This window comes from Taudactylus pleione, unplaced genomic scaffold, assembly GCF_031769625.1.
Source record: "Taudactylus pleione unplaced genomic scaffold, aTauple2 ptg000120l, whole genome shotgun sequence".
Taxonomy (NCBI): domain Eukaryota; kingdom Metazoa; phylum Chordata; class Amphibia; order Anura; family Myobatrachidae; genus Taudactylus; species Taudactylus pleione.
This window is the reverse complement of record NW_028284522.1, coordinates 11,640,001-11,657,252: the sequence shown is the minus strand read 5'-3', so window position 1 is coordinate 11,657,252 and position 17,252 is coordinate 11,640,001. Positions and strand designations below refer to the sequence as shown.

The following is a 17,252-nucleotide window of genomic DNA, read 5'->3' as shown; positions in this document are numbered from 1 at the left end:
GGAACTGAGCACATTCCACCATGTTGAATGTGGATACCAGCCACCCCAAGACCTACACTGCTGACATAAAGGATACCCTTTGATTGCGTAGCAATTTGCGCACCCGCAATGACAGGGCCACCATCTTGTCCTCTTGCAGAAACACCCATTGTGCCCAAGAATCCAGAAGCACCCCCAGATATACCATCCACTGTATTGGAGACAGAGAAAATTTCTTCCAATTGATTATCCAGCCGTGCTTCTGTAGGCAGAGCAATGGTCAGTTGGAGATGGTGTTGTAGAACAGCTGGAGACTGTGCCATTATCAGAAGACCCGCCCAGATATGGCCGTATTCGTATTCCATGAATCCTGAGATAAACAGTTATCACTGCCATTATTTTGGATAATACCCGCAAGGCCATCAATAACCCAAAGGGCAGTGCCTGAAATTGGTAATGTTGTTGCAGGACAGCAAACCGTAGAAATTGTTCGTGTGATGACTTATTCAGCACATGGAAGTACACACCCTGAATGTCCAGCGAAGCCAAAAAAAAAAAAAAAAAACACAGAAAAAAAAACAACAACAGGTTCCATTGATCGAAGAGTTTCGCTACTGAACTTGGATACAAGGATAACCTCGTTGCGGGTTTTCAGATTTAGAATAGGGCGATGAGACCCATTTTGTTTCTGAACCAAAAAATAAATTGGACTAAATCCTTTCCCTGTTGAACCAGAGGAACCGGGATTATCACCCCTGCCCGCAGCAGGGAGTAAATGGCCTCCTGTAGGGCCAAGTTCCTGATAGACTCCGATGGGAAAGTATGGCAAAAAAACTTTGAAGGATGTCTCCGGAAAGTGAGAACATGCCCCTGAAAAACGACTTCTCGGACCCAGGCGTCTGTTATTTGATGTCAGTAATCCGCAAATTGAAGGAGTCGGCCTCCCATCCTGAGCTCCGCCAGGAGGAAGCCCACCCTATCAGGCAGAGGGTCTGTCATCCAGCTTAGAAGCTGGACATCTGGCCGACAAGGACCTCTTAGCTTGCTCGATGGTCCTGCGAAGACTTCCTAGATTTTAACGTAGCTGTTGAATTTCAAGCTGCTGAGTAGGCAGTATCTTATCTTATTCTGCTCCATAAAGTATATTTTCAAAGTAAGGATTCCAGAGCCTTCTTAGACCAGATATCTGCTTTCCAGGACCTTAACTAAAAGGGCTCTACAAGCCACAACAGAGGCTGCCGATGCTTTAGAAGCTAGAAGCCCAGCATCTATTGCAGTTTCTCCCAAATAGAGACAGATTCCCATATGTGGGAGCTATATGTAATCTGTTCTCTGGTAGCATTTGGTAGAGTATCTTCCAATACCCCCGTCCATTCCTCAACAACCTTGGATACCAAAGCCCTAGCCATAGCTGGTTGAGTAAAAGCTCTAGATGATGAAATACTGCTTTAAGACATGTTTCAATTTCCTTTCTGTAGGATCTTTAAGAGGAGATGCTGACGGAATAAGAAACGTAATGTTCCTTACTAAATGTGTTACCTGAGAATCCACGCTAAGAGGGTCTTTCCATTTAGTACATTCAGTAGCTGGGAAAGGATACAAAAGATGCTAATCTTTCTTTTTATCATGGTTACTCCATGCCTCTTCCACTCAAATTTAGGAAACTCAGCTTTTACCACCTTCCGGTGTTTAAATAATGGAACCTTCTTGTCATCCTGTATATTTAGGATTGATTTGACCGCCCTCACCAAAGAAAAAGAAAAAAAAAAACGACATCCATTGTAGAAGGATGGTCCTTCTCTCCCGGGCAAGACCCTGGAGAAGAACCCGAATCATCCGATTCCTCCAATGATGCGTCTGAATCTACATGCTGAGCAGACTGATAAAACGAACATCCGCTTAAGGCGCCTTAGCGACTACCGGTCTGTTTGTAACAGCCAACTAAGCCATACTCTGACTTGAGCGGGTATAAACATCTATCCAGGAAGAATGTATAGAAATGACAAACATAGCATTAAAGGATGCAGTGTTGGAGTAGCCAAATGATCCACTAGTTGAGTCATCACCTGAGACAAGGGGGCACCCAAGATGGCTCCTGTACAGGGGCTAATAGACTGGACTGGTGATATGGTTCTTTATAACAGACAGCACATCAACCATCTTGTATAAAGTCCTGAGAGGACAAGCCCGCAAAACAGGATTTACATGAAATCAGCACAGGGGCCTCAACCTCATGTTTCCCTTTACCTTTTGACATATTCAATAATAAAAGGTAAGAATGCAATGTGACAGCATGTAACATTAGTATAGACTACTTCAAGAATTTTTTTTTATTTATTTTGTTGATGCACTTTTTGAGATAATCATGATCAAAAATTTCAGTTTGTGAGGAAAAAAAAATCCAAATTCAAAGCCTATTGTGTTGTATATCATAGGAAAGGGCATACATAACAAACACAGTGAAATGACACCACTCCCACCTCTCTAGCTTAATTAGGAGAGCTGCTATGGCGATTTGAAAATATGCTGGTTGTGCATTTTTGACAGATTTTTGAAAACTTTACATATAAACTATCTATATACCAAATTTTATCAAAATCTGAGCTGGTGAAGTAAAATCAGTGTGTTGATTTGACACGGAATGACCCACACAGAAAACCCCCCACCAACCTGTACCAGAGGGATGAGGAGAAAAAAAAACAAACAAACAGTGATAGTTATAACTGACAGTCAGAAATAAAAGGCAGTATTAACACAGAAGCTAGCAAACAGTCACATAAAATTCATATGTAATTTAATTACAATAGACTCCGAATCAACTACTCAAACATGAAACTTGATAGGATATAGAGCACCATATACCTGACCTGAGGGAGAGGTATACAGGGAGACTGACCCAAAACCTGTTGAGACCAAATCGCTTCAGCAGAGTACCGATAGTGTACTGGGGGCGTCTCAGATACATGAGGAGGGTAGGAAGAGCGAGCCAGACGCGCAAAAACCTTTGATGCTGCCGCTCCCTGGCATCAGATAAAAAAGCCTCAGCGGTCTAGTGAGGGAGCGGGCGTCCCGGGCCCTCATTGCAGCGGCTTCCGATGCGTCTCCAGCATCGGAAGCAAGGACTGCTGCGCGTGATTCCCCGTATGCGAGGAATCACCTTACCTGACATCTCCGTGCGTCCGGTAGCAGTCCAGGCCCCAGCATTGCTGCTAGCAAGTTCTGCCGCGACCCGTCGAAATAACCAGAGAGGTTACTGGTGTTGCGGCCTGGCGGAGGTATTCTTAATTCAGATGTTCAGCGCTGCTAACTCAAAAACATAGAAAACAAAATAAAACATAAAATAAAAGCTTGGGACTGCCTGAGCAGTCCCCCTGTTACAAAGATGCGTCTGAATCCTGCCACACCAAAACAAACTAAATGCCTGTGGCCGGGGTATATGTGGAGGAGGACCATCCTGGGAGCTGAAAGCTTAACTGTTTGGTGCCTGGATTACTCCAACCACATCATCCACATGGTATCCCTGTGGATCCTTATGGACCCTGAAGAAGAAAAGCGTATTTACCAATTAGAGGAGACTGTTTTTACACTGCATTACATCACAAACTAAACTACTTATAAACCAACCCTCAGCTAGGTTTTTGCTTTTGATCATGCTGGTCTTGCAAGAGAGTCATTCGACAAGGGGATGGATTGGGGGGGGGGGGGGGGGGGGGGATTGGGTGATGGCTTTTGGGGACAGGATTTATGTAGAACACCCGGTGAATATACAATTCGATCGGTTAATTTCTTATCGGAAGTAGTAGTCAAAAAAGCACAGATGCAAGTGCGTGAAGCTTACGGATTTAGTACATAAATTAAATGAAGCTTATTGGACATATTGTATGAAAAGCTGTCCTGTTCATTTATATCCCTCATTTATAGTGACAGTTTTAGATCAAAATCACGTCCATTATGAAAGGAAAATGATGGCCTTTGTAAATACGCTCATGTTTTGGAAGAATGTAGTTTGTTTAACCACATCTGTTCTTTAAACAAGTGTAACATTATATTTTTACGAGTTTAGATATAGGTCACTCTTATATTCAATATATAAAAATGTATCTTGTGTGAACTGTAATTTTGTTTTATTATTTGTAAACACTATGGTGCTAATGCTGAAAACGTAACATTTGTCTGATAAATATTTTGTCAGTATTTTCAGCCCCTAATGAAAAGCAGCTGAAAATGGTGATAACTAGCAATATACTATGCGGCATGTATTATTCTGACAGAATATCCATTGTATGTGGAAAAAAATAGTGCATGTTACAGATGGAAAACACAAGCCTCTCCTTTAAAGGGGTATGAAATAGACACACTGAATGGGTTGGCAAGGGAGGTCATTTTTTTGAAGACAAAAACTTCATAACAGGCAAACCTGGTTCAACAGTGACGTGTTTGGTAAAGCATCACAATGAATAGGAAAAACATTATGTGGATGACCCTCAGGACCAGTATACACAACCAGATTTAATGATTATACACTTTTTGTTTATTATAAAAACATTTTAACAGGCAGCTGATCTACGGTTACCACAAAAGTATTATCCCTATAGCTAGCAGACAGTACATATATCAGCACCGAGTACGATAAACACACAGTAACATAGGAGGGACAGAAAAGGTACAATTAGGAAGAAGAATGGTTTAGAAGAGATAAGAAATAACCAGGTGCTGGAAGGGAAACCATGTGGCAATTAAACAAAGAATGCAAACAAAGTGTGAGAACTATTGGTACTAATTGAAATGCCTATTTCCACTAATACGAGTCGGGTACAACGGCAGATATTTACCTGCTGCACCAGCAGAGACCATATGGACTTGTGTGGAATCTGCCACAAACACATGGTTCAGTCTTTCCTTACAGCTTGAGTAAGCTGCAAAGTAAATAGCCCTGTAAATGAGATACAGATCACAGGGTTAGTGCTTGTTATACATGGGAAGTCATCGCAGAAAGAAAAATATGAAGAACTTAAAATATATGAAGAGTCTGGTGCTGGGCTGGACACAGAAATAAGGTATTTACACTCATATGCTCAGGTATACGCATGGCAACATGATTCCAACTCTCCTTTACGAGCAGGGCCCTCTACTCTCTTGTTCTTCTCCTTACTCCCCACTAGGGCACCTAACACTTGCTTATGCTCTGTTGCTTATTTGGGTGTAATGGTCGCTATTGTAGCAATGTATATTATTCTTGTCCTTGTCCTGCATTGTATTGTACTGTAAGTCACTGGTCACCTATTTGTTTATGTACTTTGTAAGGCGCTGCAGAACACTTTTGGCGCCATATAAATAAACCAGTAGCAATGCGCCAACACTCCTTCATACAGACTATCCCCTAACGCTTAAGTATAAAAGAAGCAAAAAAATAAATAAAAAAAAAAAGTTTAAAATATACACCTATCAACATCAGAGCTGAATTCACAATCGACCAATCAAAAGTGGTTAGCCACTGCGGACATCATGATCATAAGTGTGTTTTGGCATCCTGCTATCGATGCGGCTACAAATAGGTGTGCGATTCTGCTTTGCATCTGTTATCAATTACGCAAGAATAGATCTTAATATATTCTTACTATACTTGGCCTGCATAGACTTCCTCTTCGTTCCCCTGTCCCTCCTCTTTAGTCGCACGCAGGCTTAAGTGTCAGATGAAAGAAAATCTGACTATAGCCACACCATAGTACAAATATGCAGATTTTACGCTATGCAAACAGGCATACATCCAACTTCACATCAGAGCCCAATAACAGTACAGCATATCAGAGATCGGGAAATGCTCTTCCAAAAAAGGCTTTCAATGCACTACAATAGCTTTATATGGAGTCATTTCATTTTCTTCTAGTTAAAAAAGGTACATCATTGGTGAAATATACTGATAAAGCTGGGTTTTTATGGACAAAAAACAAAACCCTTTAAAACGTACAGTGCTATATCCAAGATGAGTTGCGTATCTAGTATTATTAGTATTTGCTCATTATACTCTGTAAGCGAGGTTAGTACTGAACATAACTTGTGTTGGTCAGCCCACAGTGCAGCACATTTTACATGCCCAAATGTACCAGCCAGCAGTAGTGTGCCCTTGGGAACCACACTCAAATGCTGCCATTTATACTTAAATACATACAACTTAATGCTTGCATGCACTATAAATAGAATGTTTTCTAGCTGAAGAGAATAAAAGTTGTATTATTCCTGGATAGAGCAGAGTATATTCATATTTCTTTACAAGTTTGTAGGAAGATTATTTTTGCTTGTGAGATTTATGGGGGCTATATTTAGAAGAGTTATTTAAACAAAGTTCTATTCCTAACATTAGAGTCACAACACTGCAAAGCTTCCCCCTAATGGCCCTTCTTATACTAAGGATGATTTTGTAAATACACTATATTCACTGTGTAACATTTTTTTATCAAATTGTCAGTGTATCTGAAACTTTCTTTAATAAATATTTTGATGGACATAACAGAGAGAACAATAACAAGAAGAACACAAATGTCAGTCACACATCTCTCTAGATTAAGACTATTGTCATTATAACAAACGAATATTGATCCATTTGCTGCAGAGAACCTTGATCCATCACACATCTGCAAATCTGAGTAGTGACTACGCTATGGCCTTAATCATGTCAGAAAGTCAAGGAATGAACAGAGGTTCTTAAAAAGATCCTGTTTCTGTAACTCCACTTAATTGTCTTACTCATTTTATAGGTTTAATTATTCAATTCACAATTCTGTGTCTTTTACCATGGAAATTATAAACATAACTTATTACCAAGTGTACTATAGAAGGTAACATAAGATAGAAGAACTGAAATATCAGCACAGCCACAATACACTATATACCAGTAGTTCCCAAACTGGGTGCCATGGAAACCTGGCGTGCTGCAAGAAACTTGCAGGGGTGCCACAGGTTGGTGGTCCAGGACCAAAACCAGTGCCGGTGGCCGACAATCATAGAATAAGTGGACAAACAGAAGCACAATTCTGTCCACCACCACATAACTGAACCGAACGTTGGCATATAGGCATAATTTAATGCATGTTTTGCTGACTTTCTCAAATCAGAAACTTTTGGCCTATGGGTGCAGAGAAGAAAAGTAAATGATGATACTTCTAGGGTGCCGTGATTCAAGAAAGTTTGGGAACAACTGCTATATACAATAAGGTCCTATGGTTAATGATAGGAAATGGCATTATGTTTGATGAAGTGGCAATACCTGGAAGGAGCTACACCCACTAAGTTGGGGCCCAGACCTCTGAACAGTGATCGAGGACCCTCCTTCTGCAAGATCATCCTGGAATACAAAAAGGGAGAACCATAAGCTCAGAGACCATAAGAAAGGCAGAGGGCAGTAAGCTTCAGGTTTTTAATAGAACAGATCACTTCTAGTTCCTGAACTTTCCCCATGGTATCTATGCAGGCAGTCTGGCTTAACAGTAATTTGGAATAATTACATTTTTACAAAAAAGTTCCTTCATACATAACCACATTCAGTTTACATACAGTAATCTACAGGCTTGTTGGAATAAAAAGCAGTAGGTAACTTTAATTATAGAGTATAACAATACAATGGAAAGAAAAAAAAGAAAAAACACACATCACACCATAAAGAAACATTGGATATTTTTCACCTATAGAACAAGTATTCGGCAAAAATTTTAAGAATATTTTTTTTTTGTAAAAAAAAAAAGCCACAAATCTTAAGTCTTATTAATACCCATGATGTTAAATAAAATAAATAAATAAATCAGTGAGTTAGCGCATGTTAACCCTTGGTTTACCGCATGGCAACTAATTAGATTCCCCTCTTCTCACTTTACCTGTAACATATCCACTGTATTACAACCAAGCCTTCCTGACATGTGAATGCTTTAAGTACAATAAAAACAGAACATTAGATGGAATTTAATGACGGTGAAAATCACAATGTTTATTGTATAGTAAGAAAAGTACTAACAAAACCACAAGAATAAAAACAAAAAAAAAGTGTGAAAACTAACATTGTACAAGTCATGTAACTGCTGACTGGAGGCAGCTTCTCAGTAGCAGGCTGACCCCTAAATAACTGACATGTATCAGGTTTTAATTTTTAATTATCATTTGGATGCCACAAAATAATAAAAAAAAAAAAAAGAAAGGAGAGTTATGGCAAAACTTATCTTCGTTAACTCTTTCTTCGAACTCCATAGAATCCACAGAGAGACATTGTTCTACAGTAGGTGGAATCTGGAAGACTGAACATCAACAGAAAAGCTTTTCAATCCAAGGATGATCCGGTCCTTCCCCCCATACCCTGTCCACAGCCTGAGTGCACTTTAGTTTTGTTAACAAGCTCAAGACAGGAGCAGGATAGGAGACACGAAAGACTAGTACACTGAAGAATCTCACACTCACACAGATGTAAACAAGTGACCAAGAGAAGAAACCCATAGAAGCTAGGAGAATAAGGGTGGGCGCCCTGTGGACCCTATGGAGTTAACGAAGGTAAGTTTTACCATAACTCTCCTTTTCTTCTTCAGGGTCCATAGGACACCACAGGGAGACATTGAGGATGTCCCAAAGCAGTTGATCAAAGGCAGGTAAGCTCATAAGCCGATAGGAAAACTCTACGCCCGAAGGAAGCATCCCGAGAGGCAAATGTACTAAAGGCATAAAACCTGAGAAAGGTGTGGACAAAAGACCAGGTGGCTGCCTTGCGTAGCTGTTCACCTGAGGCACCACGCAGGGCTGCCCACGAGGGTCACACATAGTGAGTAGAATAAACAGATACTGAAGCCGGCATAGTAAGGGCAAGCTGCATGTAAGCCTGTGAGATAGTCATGCGAATCCATCTGGCCAGAGTGTTTGTTAGCTGGCCATCTCTTCTTGTGGCATCCATATAGGACAAAGAGGGAGTCAGTTTCCTGATGGAAATAGCACGGACCACATCCAACGAGGCCTCACCTGCCAAGAGGTCTGGTGAATTAAATGCCGAAACCACAATTTTCTCATTCAGGTGGAAGCGAGAAACCACCCTGGGAAGGAAACCTGGGCGTGTACAAAGAAAAGCTCCGTCCCGATAAAATATTAAAATGGGGGAGCAATATGAAAGCGTCCCTAAATCAGATACCCGATGGGCAGATGCTATTGCCAGAAGAAACAGAGTCTTCACAGTGAGCCACTTGACATCCACCGATTCCAGGGATTCGAATGGAGGTTCCTGAAGTGCTTGGAGCACCACTTACCAATCCCATGGAGCCACATCGGGGTTCTGTGTTTTGGCTCGATAAGTTGGAAGTTTGTTGTTGTGTCTTGAGGTCATGAGATCCACTTCCGGAAGACCCCATTTGTACACTAGAAGCTGAAAGACTTCATTATGTACAGACCATTCTCCTGCATGCACGTCGTGACGGCTGAGAAAATCTGCTTCCCAAATGAGAATCCCTGGGTTGAACACTGCAGAGATTGCTTTCGGCCCATGTGAGAATGCGGGACACTGTCATTGCTGACTGACTTAGAGTGCCCCCTTGGTGATTGAGGTAGGCCACCGCCATGGCATTGTCGGACTGAATTTGCACTGGCCCGTTTGTCAGAATATTCCGAGCCAGAGAGAGCTCTGTAGATGGCTCGAAGTTCCAGGATATTGAGTGGAAACACTGCCTTGACTGGGGACCATCAGTCCTGGAAGTGCTGGCAGTTACTGCGCTCCACCCACGGAGGCTTGCGTCCGTGGTTAGGAGAGCCCAGTCCGGGACCCAAAAGGGACGACCCTTGTTCAAATGGGAAGTCTGTAGCCTCCAGGTTAGGGATAGGCAATGCTCTGGGGGGAGGCTCATTGTCTGGGATTTGAGCAGATGGGGTAGCCCATCCCACCTGGAGAGAATCAGGTGTTGTAGGGCCTGGAGTGAAACTGGGCGAACTCCACTATTTCGAAGGTGGACACCATTGATCCCAAGGCCTGCATTACAGAGTAAATTGACACTCTGCGCTTGTGGAACAGTCTGCGTAGTCTGTGCTGGGTTGCTGAAATCTTGTCCGCTGTTAAGAAGATTCTCTGAACTCGAGAGTCCAGGAGGACTCCCAAAATGTACCATCCTTTGACAGCAAGAGATTGTCCAAGTATGGGAACAGTCTGATCCCTTGACGGCGAAGAGAGGCCGCCATAACTGGCATGACCTTGGTAAAGACCCGGGGGGGCTGTTGAAAGGCTGAACGGCAGAGCCTGAAATTGGTAATGTTGCTGTAGTATAGCAAACCGGAGAGATTGTTGAAGAGAAGGCGCTATAGTTACACGTAGGTAAGGGTCCTGAATGTCTAGAGATACCATAAAATCCCCAGGCTCCATAGCTAGATAATGGAACGGAGGCTTTCCATACGAAACCTGGGTACCCTGATAAAACTTTCAGAGATTTCAGGTTGAGGACAGGCCGACGAGATCCATTGGGCTTCTGAACTAAAAAAAGGGTATATTAATAGCCCTTGTCCCGTGGTGAGAAGGGGACCTGAATTATTACTCCTGAATTCAGTAAAGACTGTATGGCTTTTTGGAGCAGCAGGGCCTCGGTTGTGTCCGATGGATGTCATGTGCTGCTTGGGGTGGGGGGGAGGGGGAGATCAACCAGATGATGGTAAATTTTCATCAATTTATTAAAATGTAAATAAAACACACACATACCCTAATGGATATCAACATGAACTATGGCGGAAGATGAACCCAAATATGCCGCCCAGCAGTAAATGTGGACCACAACAGGTGTGCAGAATGTAGAAAAAAGACAGTAACAACGCGTTTTGACACTCTGCTGCGTCTTTATCAAGATAAGTGTCTATTCAATCTGAAATATAAATATATATGCTCGCTAGTATACAGGTAATGTACAACAGAATATTCCTCTTAGTGAATGAAACTTACCCCAAACGGGGACACGCTTCTTACACTGCCGCCATACTGGATCTGAAGACTACAGATCCCATGAGGCTATGGTGGTATTTATGTCATATCCAGTTCCCGCATAGTTATACGCGGGTAAGGGATATTCTTAGTGATGTGATGAGCTGTGTCACATATGTGCTTCGCGATTGTAGTATGACACACTTACGTAGCCACTCGCCAACTGGAGCACAATATGACACATCCCAAAATGCCTAACACACTAACGTAATAGTACGGAGGTCACATGACTTAAATCCAAAGTCACATGCTGCCTACCTCAAGTGTCTATTTGGTTGCTTAGCAACCAGTGTTGATAAGATACATGAAAAAAATACTGAAATCTGTTTATTAATAAACCTTAGTGGGCATATAAGGTATCCATCTTCTACATTACATTGCACCTAATACATATGGATGCATAGAAAGTTCCATGCATAAAGATGTCATACGAATATTATGCATAAAAAAAAATATGTATATAAAAAGTTTTCTATAGAAACCATTTGAGTTCGAAATTGCTATTTAGCCCAAAGGGTTTTAATGTACCCAACTCTATATATATATCGCATGGAACTTTCTATGCATGCATATGTATTAGGTGAGATGTGAGGTACAATGAACCCCTTATACCTTAGTAGGTCAGGGTATAGTAGAATAAAGGGAAAGGTATAAGCTGTACAGTCTAGAAAGTGGAGATTAGCGCTAGCACAAGTCACACACAAAACACAGAAAAACATTACATGTTTACAATGGGCACTAAAAGCAACTACACAGACCATAGTGGCTGATAGGATATAGCGCTGTATGACCTGGCCCGTGGGAGTGGTATACAGGGAGACTTGACCCAGAGTTCCCGGAGACCTGATTTCAGAAAATGGCTGCCGCGCGTCTCTGGGGAGAAGGAGGGTGAGGGAGGAGCAACCCAGAGTACACCAAGACCGTAGTGGAATGGCACCCCGGACTGGGGGAGGGGCTGCAGGGAGTGCGCCTTCTCCCCTTTCTGACATTAACCACCTTGGCCTCCTTGCATATGCCCTGCGCCGGTTTGCTATATGCCCCGGTGGTCTAATGGAGTCGTAGGCGCACCAGTGTCCACATCAGCACCTCTGGTCTGTCTCCTGAAACCAGAGGCAAGACTGCACAACAATGCGGGTCCCTGCAAACGGGGTTCCACCTTACCTGTCCCCTGAATTCCGGGCTGCAGTCTTGAGTCCGGGGAGCCTGCTAGCTAGTCCCCCTCGGAGCCCCGCAGGGAGTACCTAGCACAGGCTTGGAGTCACGGTACCTCGGAGTGGTGATGGGGCAGTAGCACGGACGTCCGGAGGACAGTCTGGTGCTGCTCGCCCGTTACAGTAAAAAAAAAAAAATATATAGAAATAAATTAAAAGCTTGGGGTGCTTAATGCAGCCCCATGTTATAATGGTGGTCCAGCTCCTGCTGGACACCAATGAAACTGAAGTGCCCTCAGGCTGTGGGTGGGGTATAGGGGAAAAGACCGAAGAATCCTGGGATTGAAAAGCTTTGCTGTGTGTGTCCGGTCCTTCAGGTCCCACCTACAACAATGTCCCTGTGGAGCCCTATGGACCCTGAAGAAGAAAAACCCTCTTTAGTATGAGGTCAGTAAAAAGGTGTCTGCAAGTAGGCTGATCGAGTTTGCAACTTTTTTATGGACATTGGGGGCGATTTAGTAGTAGATGGAATTGCAAAGCTACACACAAGCAGCTTTGCAATTCCGTCCTTGTAATTATGTTAATGCAGCAGGAGGCGGGAAGGACGAGTGGAAGGACTTGCTGCAAGAGGACTGGGGAGGAGTGTCTGAGAGAGTCTCCCACTGTGTTGCGGTGTATCTGGAAAGAGCTATTTCAGCGAGCTCCCTCAGAGATACACCCAACAGCCACCCCTGCATGGGCCCATGGTTGCTGATTAAAGGCAGAGAGAGAAGAAGCAGAGGCTGAACTACCTAAAAACAACCCTGACCGATACAGCCAGAGAGCGCTGAGCTGACAGAGGAGTAAGAGGATAGAGATTACCAGGAGTGGGAGCAGGACCTGACAAATTTAGGAGGATCAGGTCTGTGATTAAAATAATGCCCTGCACCCCTCACAGATAGTAACAGAGATTCAGGCTGCCACTTGTGACAGAGGCATAAATTCGCAACACTGGTAATTACCACAATAATCTGAGAGAAAAAATGTTTAATCTTAATAAACGAAGTACTGGAGAACTGTGTCAACATTGAGGACAGACAATGTGCTGACAGGCTATGATCTCAAACAGGCAGCATATGCAGTTCTAACCAGTTCAGCCAGGAATACCCTCACCTGACAACTACAGTTACCAAATACTGAATTAGTATCTAATGAGCTAACTGGATGCTTCTATTCAATAAACAGCATAAAGGTGCATACACACACAACGATTTTTTGAACGATTATCGTCTAACGATAATCGTTTGTAAAACTCGTTCACTTTCTGAGTGAAATGATGAACGTTTTTCGTTCATGCGCGTTCACATTTGTAGTTCAGTCAGACTTGTCAACTCAATGACTTTCAGTAAGGGAATATGCAAAAATCGTTTGTAGTTCTAAAAAATCGTTCATTACATTTAAATGAACAACTTTAGTAAACGATTTTAGTTAATTTTTTCAAGGGAGAAAACAGTTTACTAAAATCGTTCATTAACTAAATCGTTGTGTGTGTATGCAGCTTAAAGTAATAAGCAAACCATGGTAGCATGGTCATGTGCATAGAGAGACCTAGGGGTCAATCCAATTAGCCGCGATGATCTTGTGGGTGTGAGTCATCACGGCAATGGCCGCACTTTAAGGCAGCCCAAATTCCCTTTAAAGAGCTTGCAGCCTCATACGGCTCCGAGCAAAATTCAGCGAATTCAGGCTCGGAGCGGGCCGTGAAGGGTGCTGGTACGTTGCTGGCATTTTAACGCCGTTACAATGGCAACTCGCACCCTTTGCATTTAATTGGATTGACCCCCAATAATAGTTAAGTAGGATGTGTGGGTAGTGAAATTTACACTTTAAAGCTTAAAAGGCGCGTACACACACAGGCCCTGATTCAGAGCCGGACGCTCTGAATCAGGGCGGTCCTTCTCTTTTTTTTAGAGCGGCCTCCTGGCCGCTCGCACAGCTGTGGGTGACCACCCACAGCTATAGCGAGCAGCCAAAAAGATGGTTGCGATGGTCAAGACCATCGCGACCATCGGGCTTGCGACGAGACCCTTGTGGTAGGGCCTCGCTGCCGCAAGCCCTGGAGTGCTTTTGGCTCTATCAGAGCCAACAGCACTCCAATGGGGCCGGCCCCAGACGGTAGGCGTTCCCACGGGAACGCCTCTGTCTGAGCAGCCTGTCAATCACCATCGACAGCACGCCCCCTTTGTAGCAAGACCCGGAGCGATGGCTTGCCCGTCGCTATTCGGGTCTCGCGCATGTGCACGACAGAGCCGCCTCCGTCGTGCGCATGCGCACTTGGCCAACATCGACCCGCTTGCGAGCGCTCAGCACTTGCGAGCGGGTCTGAATTAGGCCCACAGTGCGATATCTATGCACGATCTCGATATATCGTTAATTTTATGCAGCCAACGATGCGCGTTCCCGCATGAACGTTAACAATATCCATGATCGTCCATACATGCACGATATTGTCAACTTTGCCTGTTCAGAGATGTGGGAGGATGACTCACTGAAAGATCTCTTTGAAATGGTCCGTACACAAGGTACGATTAGTCGGCGATAACGATATTGCTGACTGATCTCCCTGCACCTTCCCGATGTGCTGAATGATCGATATCGATCATCCAGCACACCAACGACGGGCCAGCGACCTCGGGTCCCTGTGTAACCTGGACGATATCGACCGGGTTGGCCTGCATGCATGGTCAATGGTTGATATCGTACATACGTGCCCGTGCATTGCTGGTCATTTGAGTTTTGGAAGGCACAAAAAAAAAAAAAAGAATGATCTGAACGATAATGATCGTTCATATCATGCATTTTTATCAAACCATGTGTACGCACCGAAAGATATCTTTCAAGTCGTTGGTAGTACAGATCATACCATGTGTATGCAACTTTACTGTAAAAGTTGTTGCTTCATGTAAATTGCAGTGTCCTAAGCCCCTCCTTAGGGCTGTGTAGTGTGAGCCATTAGGGGAAGCTTTTAGGGGTAGTAATATTGAGAATATGTATTGAAGTATTTAACTGCTTAGCTTTGTGACATTGAATTAACGTGCATATTGTGGTATCACCTTGAACGTGTGTTTAATGTTTAACAAACAAATTACATTGATGCTTGCCTAACTGTGTTTAAAGCCAAACAGGTTTTAATACTTAAGAAGCAATCTAGTTTAATTAAACTGAATTTTTATTTAATAACCTACGGTATGTGATTCTTGGGTCTGAGGTCATGTTACCTTCACCTCTCTGCCAGGTGAGAAAGAAGGAAGCACACCGGTTGTGTTTGAAGGAAAGTACCCAAAATACCAGATAAAGCAGGTGGGTGGCACATTTCTATTACTGGGAGTAATCATAGTAATTAAATATTTTGGAAACTTCTGCTTATGTCATAATCATCACAACATTGTAATTAAATTCCTACCATCAGATCCTTGTGAGGAGGAAAAAAAATGGGTACCGCAACCAATGCAATCTTATCACTTCTAGTAGTAATCCAATATTAGCAGGTATGTTGGGTTTAAAAAAAAAAAAAAAAAAAAACTTGGCACAAAGGTTGACTACCTATACTAGATATAATAATCACTCCTCAGGTTTTCTTAGAGGTGCTTATAGTGGTATAAAATCTGGGAAATGTGAGGTACAATGAATAGTAGAATAAACTCAATGTAACAAAAGGTTCTTAAATTATTACTTGCTTTCAAAAAGGAGTCCAACAGGTTTTTCTTTTTTTTTTTTTTAAACATACCGGGGAGAGATTAACTTATTGTAATGGCGGGTTAGTTAATACAGACCTCCAATTGGATATCAATACAGTGATTAATGTGAGCTCTGGGGCACACTATGGTTACATGCAAGGGTTTAGTTTTGCAGGAACACTAGAGACTTCATGGTTCTACCATTTGGGAGAAAATTAAAAAGTTAGGATTCTAGTTTAAAATTACCAACTTGATGAAGTATGGGTTTTGTTCATAGGAAGAGTTAATAAGAACATATGAAAGTTGCCTGAATGATACTTAAAATGCAGTTTTGAATATGGAGAGGACAGCTGTAAACACAAGATAAAACAGCTCAGAATCCAAGTGCATTAGTGCTACCAGCAGAAGCATTACACCTGGAGCACAGGCAAATAGAAGAGTAATATGAGGGACTATAAAAGCGTGACATTGGTCCTCTGCTTCTAGCAAAAGTGATTAGCTGGTATGCACATTACCCTTTAGCCATTACCCAATAGACAGAAGTATCCAAATTTGTAGTTGAGGGAAAAAAAAAAAAAAAAAAAGAGTTAAAGTTTTTTTTCCTCATTTGAAAGTACTGGACACGGTCATGGATGACTGTAAATCAGTAAAGAATATATCTCTGCATCTTTCATATAATGGCCTGGCTGGACAATACTGCCATGTGGATAGATAGATATATACACATACACTAAATCAATCTCTCTCTCTCATATATATATATTATTGTAACACAGTCAGATTAGGAGGTCCCTCCCCTGGGTAGGGGAACACGAACACGAACACACACAAACGAACACACACACGAACACACACACACGAACACACACACACGAACACACACACACACGAACACACACACACGAACACACACACACACACACACGTCTGGAAGCGAGTACAAGCTGGTCGGCGCCAGTCTTTATTGTACAATGTCAGAAATAACAAAGAAAACAAACATAAATCTTAGCCCTGTCGGGGCACTAACTTCACAGGTAGTTCCCTCACTACCAGAACCTGGCAGGGCCTAATGCCCTCGGCAGCAACAGAGCACAGCACAGCACAGCACTCACAGATAGGTTTTCCAAGTGTCTCTGAGCAAACTCCCTGTCAGCTCTCCCAGGTGAGACAATCAGCCCTAAACACACTAGGCTTATATTGGCCACTCTCAGGTGGAAAACTAACAACCTGTTACCAGGCTGCGAGAACCAAAACCTGGAGTGGCCGTGGGTGGAGCCCTCCCTCTCCTCTCACCCACAACCCCCAGGTCCCAAAGCGGCTTTTCAAAAAGCCGAAACTCAAGCCTGCTACACTGCAGACTTTCTCCTGGGGGTTTAAAACACATAATGACAAGAATCTGGGACAAATGTACCTGCCACAGACCACTTT

The 17,252-nt window shown here is 42.8% G+C and overlaps 1 protein-coding gene across 1 annotated transcript in view; it reads right to left on the bottom strand.

The window, feature by feature from the left end:
- Positions 1–17,252, bottom strand: part of SLC25A36 (solute carrier family 25 member 36) — a 52,781-nt gene that overhangs the window by 13,521 nt on the left and 22,008 nt on the right. The window contains exons 3-4 of the mRNA XM_088472065.1: positions 7,244–7,321; positions 4,812–4,912 (exon numbers count right to left, since the gene is read on the bottom strand). Coding sequence (XP_088328191.1) covers positions 4,812–4,912; positions 7,244–7,321 — 179 coding nt within the window. The remainder of the gene's footprint in view (positions 1–4,811; positions 4,913–7,243; positions 7,322–17,252) is intronic.